Below are 12044 nucleotides of genomic sequence, written 5' to 3'. Positions count from 1 at the left end.
GAGAAAAGCGTAAGTTTTTCTGTCCTTTTAAGATAAGAGACCACCAAAAAACTGATTAAATTATCCCAAACGAACACGTAGTTTCAACATGTAAAGACCGCAAAAATGACCAAAACTACAAATGCAAAGAACTGAATTAACTTGTCATTCTCTACCTTTCCTTGATAGAATTTCATAGAGGCCATAAATAGGTGTAACAATCTCAGGAAGGCTTTTATTTAATGTGAAAGCCGATAATTATCTTATATATACACGAGCTACTTTGTAAATTAAACCAGCAGCTGATATTAAGACATATTGTAAACCAAAAAAGGACAAAATTTTCTCACATTACAGGCTGGTTTCAAAGCAAAGTTTTATCTGATCACAATTATAAAAACGTGATCAAAAAGTAAAACATCCGAAACAATCTTCAAAGAATAGAAACAAATTTCTGCAAATCCGAAACTTGAAACTGGAAAAGTTGAAACTGCATAAAAATTAAAACAGCTACAGGATGGTATCATGTAAAACAACTTCCAAAAACGATTGATTCTCAACTTCTTTTTAGAGCTCTTCAGAAAAGAGAACTAATGAAAATCAAGAAAAGAAGCAAAAACAAAAAGCTTAAACAAACAACCACTGCCGATACATTTTTAAAAAATGTGGCATTAACTTTGAGCACATAAAACATAGCTGACAGACTGCCAGGAAACAGCTGCAGTATATTTGTAAATTTGCAGTCTCAAACAGAGTGAAAGAAACAGACCAAAAAATAAATTTCTTTTTATTTAAAGCTGAGATGTTAAATAATGATTAAGAATCTGTATAACTCTGCTGCTTCGATTAGCTCTTCTCAAATAACCTTCCATTAGAGTAACACACACTCACTTGACCTTATCACTTTGAATTAAAGCTAAGAAAATTCAATTTCAAGTAGGGAAGTCAATTTTGATAGAAGTAAGTCACGTGTGACCATAAAATTATTCACGCGAATGAACAAAAGTCGCTCCACTAAGATTGAAAAATGACGCCACGCACGAAATTAAAGTAACACTGCATGAAAGAAATGAACAAGAAGTAGATTTGAAGTTATTGTGACGTCATTTGATCGTAACCAAAATCTTGACGACGAAATAAAGAAAACCAAGAGAAGGCCAAAGATAACCTCAGCTAACGCTTTGCGGCTATTAAACACAACAGAAGACAGTCAAATGATCTGCTCTTCAACAATGGGAGAAGGAGATACCTTAAGCTTATGTAGATAACTCAATATGAGGGAAGAAAAACTGGTCGACGGAGGTTGGAGAAAGTGAGGGGCGGGGCAGAAAGTGCGGGTTGTGATTCCAATCTATAAAAGAATCAAAACTGCTTCTCACACCTTTGCTTCCTTAACAGCTTCTGTCATCAAACACGTAGCACCGAATGAGTAGGTCTCAAAGAGTTACACGGTTACATAGTGCCCTCGCGCTCTTCAAGTTTAGCGGCTTCTCACTAAAAGTCAAATTGCTCCAGAGAGCGAAAGAATACTATAAACCAAAACCAGTAACAAAAATTTTGCATACAAACAGCCGCAATGCTCCAGAATCAACAGGTAGTACAAATTAACTTAGAAATCAGCTAGTTCTCATTAAATTATTAGAAAAAATACTAGCCACTTCGAATTAATCATTTTTAAACAGAAAAGGGAAGCGATACACAATGAGAAAAGCTCAATGAGAAACATTTTCCAAAAAATTCTTCACTATTTGCGACTTCTCATAAATTTTTTTACGCTTCAAACATTTTACTTATATGCTTAACAGGTATGAATAGAACCCCCACTTCTCTGCTGTTCAGTATCAAGTTTGGTCAAAAGAATCGTCACGTGCGGCATTGACTTATAAATCATATTTCAAGACCACCCGACCAATAAAAATAAACTGGGAAAAATAAACTGCTCAAGAAACTGGGAAGCAATGCACACTAGTACATAGCTGGAATCTCCAGCCTCAGCCTAGAAACTGGAATAGTCCCTATCATATGGAAGTGGGGAAGGATCACCCCACTGCTAAAACCGGGAAAACCTGCCAATCAAGCCAAGAGCTATCGCCCAGTATCACTATTGTAATCAATGGTAAAAGCGCTAGAGGAAAATCTTCTTCCGGACCTACAGAAACACCTCACCTTAGCCGATCACGAACATGCTTTTTGTAAAGGCAGATCGATGACCAACGCGCTTATGGAGATCGATAATCACATAACAGGGGGACTCAACAAAGATAAGCCTTCACACCGCACTGTGTTGGTTGCGTTGGACATGCGGGCCGCATTCGACACAGTGAAAATCAACATCATCCTTGAGACGATATGCCAATCAGCCCTACCTCCGATGAGAAACGATGACTTGGTGCGCATCTCAAAGTAAGACAGACATACAGAGAATCCCGCAACGTGTCTTCCATCTACAGGAAATTTAGATCCGGTGTGCCGCAGGGAGGAGATCACTGCCAGAACACGTAAAGATCACTACAAACGCTGACGATTGCACGGTATATGCTTCTGAACCTAACGTACTCTCGATATGCGGCTCTCACAACAACTACTTGCAGCAGCTACATAATTGGCTTCAGGAAAATAATATGGAACTCTCACCGGGGGAAGTCATCGGTGACACTTCACCACAAGCACAAAAGATGTCGCTATGGAACTGCACATCACAATAGAAGGAAACAAAGTACCAACTGAGAAAAACCCAAAGAATCTAAAGATTCTTGGCGTGACATTTGATTCAATGCACACATTCAAGGATCATGCCACGAGAACTCGCCAGAAACTGTGTGAGAAGAATAGAGTACAATCAGCACTGGCGGGCTCGACGTAAGGAAAAGACAAAGAATTGCTCACCACCACGTACAAAGAAATCGGACGCCCAGTCTTAAGTTACGCGGCTCCAGTATGGACGCCAGCACTGACTGATACAAACTAGAAGAAACTTCAAACAAGCCAGAATTCAGCGCTCAGGACCATAACCAGCCATGTGAAGATGACTCAAAAGGATGAACTACACAGGTAAACCAAAATCATCCAAGTGAAAACAATAACCTGCTCTCGCAGCAGTTTCTTCTACAGTCATACAATATAGAACACCCGAACAACCCGATGCATCAGAAACAGGAACCAGTCAGAATCTTAAAACCACGCTCAAGATGTGCTTTAACAAACAAGTGACCGAGCTTGTTAACCTAGAAGACAAGAAATGGTACAAAAGAGGGCTGATCAGGCTTCACACCAGATCAGTCAGAAGCACCATCGAAGAGTATCTGACGAATAAAGTCCTGTCAGCCGCGCCACCAGAGTTCTCAACGGAAGGAGCGCACCTACCCAGAGGAACGAGATCGACGTTGGCACAGCTCCGTAGCGGGTACTCCAAGCACCTGAGAAGCTACTTCAGCCGAATCAAAGACGACACTCCGGATGCCTGCCTGGACTGTGGCTCCTGGCCTCATAATACAGAACATCTTTTCAAATGCCCAAGGAAACCTACCACGCTAGATGTTCGGTCCCTTTGGGATAAACCGGTTGCAGCAGCCACGTTTCTAGGTCTACGAACCGGGATTTAGTTGTCACTCCCTCAGGGCTACATCAACAACCAAAAAAAACCTACCCGGCAGATTGCCGGAAAATAGCCACCGTTGATTCCAATAAGCATAATTGGCATTGAAAGAATAGAAATTGAAAAAAAAAAAGATTTTTGTACAAAAACATTTTTTAAGTCAGATTTATTTTGATGGCATTTCGTAGTTGAACATACTTCTATTTCTGAAAGAGAGGCTACAGGGGCTACTATCAAAACCAATAAGCATTAGAGATGGTTACTAAGACTTAGAGGAATACCGTTCAAATAGCGGGCATCTAATTGGGCTTTATGGGTTTATCCCGTTTCTGAATTCAATATTTTATACTGACTCTGTTCATTTTGAATTGCTTTGCTGAGCAATTGATCTTCAAAATCACTTTTAGCAGAATGAGAGAAGAGAGAAACTAGCCTAGAGAAGCCCAAAAGATTTCACGCAAAAAGTTGAAAAAGCGACAAAATGAGGTTTTTGTTCGACGAAGTAAAAAAACATAGCAGAACAAGACCTGACGTACAATTCAAAGAATTTTCAATGACTAAACAGAAAACTAGACCTAGAACAGACTATGAATGGATTGGAAAACGATTTAGAAAGGAATCCGATCCGAAAAATAAAAAAAAAACCGTAAAAGTCAGTGAAATTGCCGCATGTGAACAAAAAACCACAAGCGAGAAAGCGAATTTTTGTTCAAACACCGTTTTCTCACTCTACTTTAAATTAAGAGCAAAAAAATTTCACGCCGCAAAACCACTCGCTTTTTCGCTCCACTTCTTTTGGCATGACCAAAACCACTACTCCAATTTGACTTCAAAAATCATGAAAATGTGTGAACAGATCTTTAAACATACCCGGCAGATTTCCGTAAAATAGCCGCCGTTGATTCCAATAAGCATGATTGGGAGTGAAAGAATAGAAGATAAGATTTTTGTACAAAAATATTTTTTAAGTCCGAGTTATTTTGATGGCATTTCGTAGTTGAACATAATTCTGTTTCTTAGAGAGGGGCTACAGGGGCTACCATCAATACCAATAAGCACTAGAGATGGTAACTAAGACTTATAGGAACGACGTTCAATTAGTGGGCATCTAAAATTGGGCTTTATGGGTTTATCCCGTTTCTATTTCTGACCTCAATTTTTATACTGACTCTGTTCATTTTGAATTGCTTTGCTGAGCAACTGATGATCAAATTCACTTTAAGCAGAATGAGAGAAGAGAGAAACTAGCCTAGAGAAGTCAAAAATATTTCACGCAAAATGCTGAAAAAGCGGCAAAATGGTAAAGCGAAAAAAAGTTCGACGAAGTAAAAAAAACATAGCAGGACAAGTCCTGACGTACAATTCAAAGAATTTTCATTGACTAAACAGAAAAACTAGACCTAAAATGGACTATGAGTGAATTGAAAAAACCATTTTAAAAAAAATCAGATGAAAAAAGAAAAACAAAAAATCAATGTTAAAATACCGCATGTGAACAAAAAAACCACTAGCGAGAAATGAAAATTTAATTCAAACAAAAAACTAGGCTTAGAATGAGCTGTGAGTGGATTGGGAAAACCATTTAGAAAAAAATCCGATCCAAAAAATCGAAAAAACAGTAAAAATCAGAGTGAAATTGCCGCATGTGAACAAAAAACCACTATCGAGAAACCGAATTTTTGTTCAAATACCGTTTTCGCACTCTACTTTAAAATTAGAGCGAAAAAATTTTACGCCGCAAAACCACTCGCTTTTTCGCTCCATTTCCTGTTTCGGCGTGACCAAAATCACTACTCCAATTTGACTTCAAAAATCATGAAAATGTGTGAACAGATCTTAAAAAAAAGACAGCGCCCCAATACAATTCAAATTCTTTGAATTGTAAAAAAAATTAGGAGCGCTATAATAGCCGGCTGAGATGAGGGCGGCTATTAAATAGGTCATTATAATACCTCTTGGGGTCGTAAAAAGATGCAGATCAATTGCTTCAAACTTTGATCGAGTGTAATTTATAATGTACAACAGATGAAGCAACCGCACGATTACCTGGAGAGTGGTGCTGCCGAAAAATTGCGAGGTAATTCGGAAGGTGATCTCGTTGCTTCCCATTTTCAAATTCAGTCTCGCTATCTGGGCTGAGGTCAATCTGTTCGTGGTAGTCTCCTCCCGAAGTGCTAAAGCAGAAAACTCACAGTGCAGCCGTTGAACTGACCAATTTCGATCTATATGATTATATAAAGCAGTTGGTAAGATTAATATCAGCGAAGAGAAACGTAGCTTTTCGTCTTTATAGGGCTAAGATAAAGCAACTTAAAGAAAAAACATAGCCGGCAGATTGCCGGAATAGCTGCGAAAGAATAGACCCGCGTGCCGTATAATAGAGATAGAAACAGAGACAGATCTAAATTGAGAAAATCGACGCCGCTATAAAGCTAGGCAAAAAACATTCAGTAATAAATTAATAAAGCTTGTTAAAATTCATCCCACAGAAGCCCCTTATTAGGGACCTTTACTGCTCATATGAGTTCCTTTGACTTTAAACAAATTCAAATTAAACTTAAGTTTTGAAGTGCAAAAGTCATTTTATTGAGTGAGGTAAGTCACTTGTGATCAGAATCTAATCACGTAAAAAACTTTTGCTAAAGAGAGTGAGAAATGACGTCACGCGCGCAAACGCCGTTAGTGAGAGGAAGAAGTAAATCAAAAAATTTGACTTTTTCAGCTTTGCTGTGTGTGTGAACAAATGTAAAACGAAAGAGAGCGTCAGACAACGAAACAAAAAAAAACATAGCAGGACAAGTCCTGACGTACATTCAAAAAATTTTCATTGACTAAACAATAAACGACTTATAACGGACTATGGGTGAATTGGGGAAAACCATTTCTAAGACAAACATACCCGGCAGATTGCCGGAAAATAGCCGCCGTTGATTCCAATAAGCATGATTGGGATTGAAATAACAGAAGATATTGAAAAAAACGGATTTTTGTACAAAAACATTTATTTAAGTCCGATTTATTTTGATGGCATTTCGTAGTTGAACATACTTCTGTTTCTTAGAGAGAGGCTACAGGGGCTACTATCAATAACAATAAGCATTAGAGAGAGGTAACTAATACTTATAGGAACGACGTTCAAATAGCGGGCATCTAAAATTGGGCTTTATGGGTTTATCCCGTTTCCATTTCTGACTTCAATTTTTTATACTGACTCTGTTCATTTTGAATTGCTTTGCTGAGCAACTGATGTTCAAAATCACTTTTAGCAGAATGAGAGAAGAGAGAAACTAGCCTAGAGAAGTCAAAAAGATTTCACGCAAAATGTTGAAAAGGCGGCAAAATGAGGTAAAGCGAAACATTTTTTTATTCGACGAAGTAAAAAAAAAATAGGAGCGCTATAATAGCCGGCTGAGAAGATGAGGGAGAAAATTAAACATACCCGGCAGATTGCCGGAAAATAGCCGCCGTTGATTCCAATAAGCATGATTGGGATTGAAATAACAGAAGATATTGAAAAAAACGAATTTTTGTACAAAAACATTTTTTTAAGTCCGATTTATTTTGATGGCATTTCGTAGTTGAACATACTTCTGTTTCTTAGAGAGAGGCTACAGGGGCTACTATCAATAACAATAAGCATTAGAGAGAGGTAACTAATACTTATAGGAACGACGTTCAAATAGCGGGCATCTAAAATTGGGCTTTATGGGTTTATCCCGTTTCTATTTCTGACTTCAATTTTTTATACTGACTGTGTTCATTTTGAATTGCTTTGCTGAGCAACTGATGTTCAAAATCACTTTTAGCAGAATGAGAGAAGAGAGAAACTAGCCTAGAGAAGTCAAAAAGATTTCACGCAAAATGTTGAAAAGGCGGCAAAATGAGGTAAAGCGAAACATTTTTTTATTCGACGAAGTAAAAAAAAAATAGGAGCGCTATAATAGCCGGCTGAGAAGATGAGGGCGGCTATTAATCAGATAACAAAGTATTAAAAAACGATCAAAAATCGGTGCCAAAATGCCGCACCTGAACAAAAGAAACACTAGCGAGAAATGAAAATTTGGTTCAAACAAAAAACTAGGCCTAGAATGAGCTATTAATGGATTGGGAAAACCATTTAGAAACAAACCCGATCCATAAAAACCGAAAAACAGTAATAATCAAAGTGAAATTGCCGCATATGAACAAAAAACCACTAGCTAGAAAGCGAATTTTTGTTCAAACACCGTTTTCTCACTTTAAAATTAGAGCGAAAAAATTTCACGCCGCAAAGCCACTCGCTTTTTCGCTCCACTTCCTGTTTCGGCGTGACCAAAATCACTACTCCAATTTGACTTCAAAAATCATGAAAATGTGTGAACAGATCTTTAAAAAAGACAACGCCCCAATACAATTCAAATTCTTTGAATTGTAAAAAAAACCAAGAGCACCGCTAAAATATATTCTTATTGTTTTATGTATTTTAGAATTTGTACATTGCCATTTTGTTGACACTTTTAAGGTGTGTAACATTTTGGAATTCAATGTTTTCTTTTTTTTACCGCAATATAGCTCCGCTCAGCTTACAGCTTCGCAGCTATAAAAAACCATTCCATATCACAGCTTGGTGTACTGGTCTGTAAAAAATGAAACCTCAAAATTGGCATGTATAATCTGAAGAGTAAATGTAAATGCGAACACTGATAATGAGAACATTGATGTAGATTATAAAAGACAAAATTACAAGAACGAATAAAAAATTTCTCACTTGATTTGTCAATCAGCGAATCTTGGTTTACTGATGCCGTTAAAGTACCAGTGTCAACTTTCTCGTGAGTATTCGAGGCATTCATAGCGGTCTCGTACGATGTCATAGTCGTATTTTCAACAGATAAACTTTCCTGGTCATTCGTTACTTTCGGTGCTGGTGATGTTGGTGCAAGATTAGTCGTTGATCCTCCATTGGCAGGTTTTGATCTGGAAAACCAACCCCAACCAGCTCTGGACGAACTGGCCATGAAGTTTTTCAACAGCTTCCCTTTCGCTGGATCATCCAGCGACCTGTGAAAAAACATACATATATTTCACCCAACATACTTTATACTCCCCAGCTTGAACTCTTTTGTTAAAACTAACCAACAATCATTTCAAATTCTTTTCAAATTTTTACACTGAAATTTTTAAAAAAATTTCTGACCCATCTATATCTACCTGGAGTAACAACTCTCGTTCACACCCACCAATACAAGCCCTATGTACTTATACATGGGTTTAGGACACTCGAAATGTATGTTGAAGGACCAAGAATTCTCGACATGAGCACTATATACTCAGGCAACAAATTTTGACCATCAATACAGTATAGTGAAACAGAAAACACCACCTCTGAAACACCACGTGACTGATGATCAAAGGCGCCGCCACTTGCCACTTGAAGTAACTGCCATTCATTTTCACAACCAAGTTTGGATTTGACAATATCCCGTAAGGATCATTCTGGAACTCTTCATATGTCACTAAATATTGGTCAAATGTTGTTTGTGAAATGACGCTTTCCGAGCTTTTCAGACCTCCGCACAAAGAGAGCTCAATATTGCAATGCAAAACTTCGCCATCAGATCCGATGTGGGTTTGAGTTGAAATGTCTTCCATTGACATTCCAGGACTCTGAGGCATTGAAGAGCCAACTTCACTTGTACTCTCGTCCATGAAGTACGACGGCTGCAAGAGCAGGAACTGTTTCCTTAGACAAATATACTATGATCAACAATTCCAATTGACACACAACTTTTGGCAACCCCGCAATAATCCCGGGATCTATTCTGTCGCCCCGCGTTTTTGTGACCCATTAGATATGTTGTGTTATATAGCACGTGCTCCTGCGGGCGAGCAAAAGTTATATGCCCAAAAGCTCAGGGGGAGAGAATAGACTTTTGGGCTCTCGAAAAAAAGACAAAACAGAACTAAGAACTGTCATATGCTCAAACGCGTGAATCTAGTCAAAGTGTTCAGATGAACCACATGTTTTCATGCTCATGCAAGCTAAAAATAATAATAGCACGCCATTTGCCTTATATATCATAACCTATCAACAGTTGCTGAAATACAAAAAAATCGGATCTATTGTGTTTCAGCCCCCCTCCAAGCCAGTGTTTTTTCCCAACTTACAAATAATGTGTTGTTAAATAGCTCTTTACTATGTAAAGAAATAGCACGTGCGCCCGGGGAGGGGGCACTAAGCTGGGGGTGGCAATTAGACAATTAGAATAGATAAAAAAACTTATTTCACGAGTGGAAGGAGGAAACAGATTCCTGGAAGACTACGCTCGATGAAGATGATGCTTGGTTCAAGTCACCTCCACAGGGCGAGTGGGAGCCAAAGGGACTGACCATTCCAATACCTGCTGATGACGAGGCATGACTTTGGTGTCTGGTCTTTCTTGGTGGCGTTCTCGGATGGTGAGGGTGGCTAGAATTGGCAGGTGCAGTGATTTGCTGATTAGTTTGTGAATTTTTAGGGTAAAGGTAAAGCTGCTTTGTAGATTGATCGACGGATGCTAAGTTTTCAAGGTATATTCCACCTAAAAATTCAACTTCATTAAAAATTTTAAACGATAAAAACTAATTTCTGAAGAAAGGACTTTTTATAAGCATTTACTGCAATGAGATCCAAAACAGTCGCAGGCCAACAACAATCAGCAAAAGTTGCAAGACAGTTTAGAATTACATGTAACACATGATTTGAGTTGTATTGGTACCTTTATGTGAGACATCACCCCTCTTTGCTCGTTCCTGTGCTGAAGGCGGTGACAACGACCGTACTCTCTGATTATTGGCTTTCTCCTCAGTTGGCAACCCCACTCGATTACTTGCACCCCCAGGAGACGGAGGGTTCAAAGGTTGATAGGGTTCCAGATGTTCTCCCCAGAGCCAACTGACATTCTCGATAACGTTGCTAGTTGAGGTTCCAATCTCACTGTCACTTTTAGGGCTATCAGGACGTTCTAATAGCCTGGCGTGAGTGAGCGTCAATGGACTGGTCGAAAGAGGTGAACAAGGCACACTGGGTTCACAATCTGAATTGCAATGCTGCCGCGTTGGATCCTAAACAAATGATTTTTAAGAATTGTTATAACGTTTAAGAAAACCAATATTTCATACGAAATCAAATCGTTTGACGAGGAAACGACTTATGAATGTGCAGAAACTATTCCCTAATTTTAAATCTACAAGCACTTAACGATGATTTTTCTAACACGGACTATTTCAATACAATATTTGAATAAACATTAAAAACAGTATTTTTGCAAGTACTCAAAAACTTGCATGTCACACATTTCATAAAAAGATCAACCACAGAAATGAGAAACTCTTGACCAATTTCGGTCGGACTTTGGATTCCAAAACAAAAATAAGTCAATTGAGTAGTTTTCCACTGAAACAGCAAAAGGCGAAGGCATTCAATTCAATTTTACACAAAATCTTCTTTAAAAAAGCGAAATGTTTCAACTTTTCAGCGCCTCCAATTAATGTATTGCAATCTTTTCTGCAAGAAGGATCGCAGTGCGTTAAGATAGGTTCCGACATATCTGAGAAATTCTCATTATTTATGGTGTACCACAGGGCACAGTTTTAGGACCCTTAATTTTTCGTATATACGTTTACGATTTCTCGCAAAAAATTATGAGTGACTTTGAGCTTGTACAATTTGCAGACGATACTAGTATAGTATGTCGATATGTACCAGGAGAAAACAAATTGAAAACAAAATTGAAAGTATTTTAACGAAAACATAGTTACTTGAAGAAAGATCAACCGACTTTGAACGCTAATAAAAAAGCTCCCTTTTTCCCTACAAGTGATGAATTAGAACAAAAAGTTATTCCTAACGGGAATGTTATAAAATCTGCAGACAGCAGTCGTTATTCAAGAATACACTATGAAAGAGCACTGATCTGAAAATGTCGGAAGTAAAAGTGTGTTACATGCGTCGTAGCTATGATCAATTAATTATTTCGAAGATAAGTCTGATAAAGCATGACACAGATTTGAGTCAGTGGGGTTACATCAGAATGTTTTACAAAAATGTGCAAACCACCTACAATTACAGAAGAACATACGAACAAAAAAGCTGATAGTAAAACACAACGGCATACTGAGCAGAGTAAAAGATCTTTGGTTTTGAAGAGCATACAGAAGTGGAATAGATTACCTTTTAATGTATGAGCGAAGGGAAAAAACAATTTCAAAGAAATTTAAGTTTTGTTGCAATTAGGATCATTCAGTTCTGATTTTTATATATAGGAACGAACAGCTAGCTGAATGGGTAAAGTCAAACAAAATTCATAGAATCATAATAGAACAATGCATCAATTTGTTCCAAAAAATGTTTTTGATTATTCTGAAGGAAAGTCATCTTTAACCTCTCGGTTATATTATTAAATTACATGTTTGGAAAAAAATAAACAAATCCATGGAGATGCTCCCTACC

General features: G+C 38.0%; 1 protein-coding gene across 1 annotated transcript in view; it reads right to left on the bottom strand.

The window, feature by feature from the left end:
• LOC142353254 (phosphatidate phosphatase LPIN1-like) overlaps nt 1–12044 on the bottom strand; it is a 61768-nt gene that overhangs the window by 23686 nt on the left and 26038 nt on the right. The window contains exons 6-10 of the mRNA XM_075405487.1: nt 10312–10657; nt 9869–10134; nt 8937–9277; nt 8322–8614; nt 5621–5748 (exon numbers count right to left, since the gene is read on the bottom strand). Of these exons, the coding sequence (XP_075261602.1) occupies nt 5621–5748; nt 8322–8614; nt 8937–9277; nt 9869–10134; nt 10312–10657 (1374 nt within the window). The remainder of the gene's footprint in view (nt 1–5620; nt 5749–8321; nt 8615–8936; nt 9278–9868; nt 10135–10311; nt 10658–12044) is intronic.

Source organism: Convolutriloba macropyga, chromosome 14, assembly GCF_964194025.1.
Source record: "Convolutriloba macropyga chromosome 14, txConMacr16.3, whole genome shotgun sequence".
In the NCBI taxonomy this organism is placed as follows: Eukaryota; Metazoa; Xenacoelomorpha; order Acoela; family Convolutidae; genus Convolutriloba; species Convolutriloba macropyga.
The sequence above is the reverse complement of the archived record's forward strand: the minus strand, read 5'-3'. Positions and strand labels throughout refer to the sequence as shown.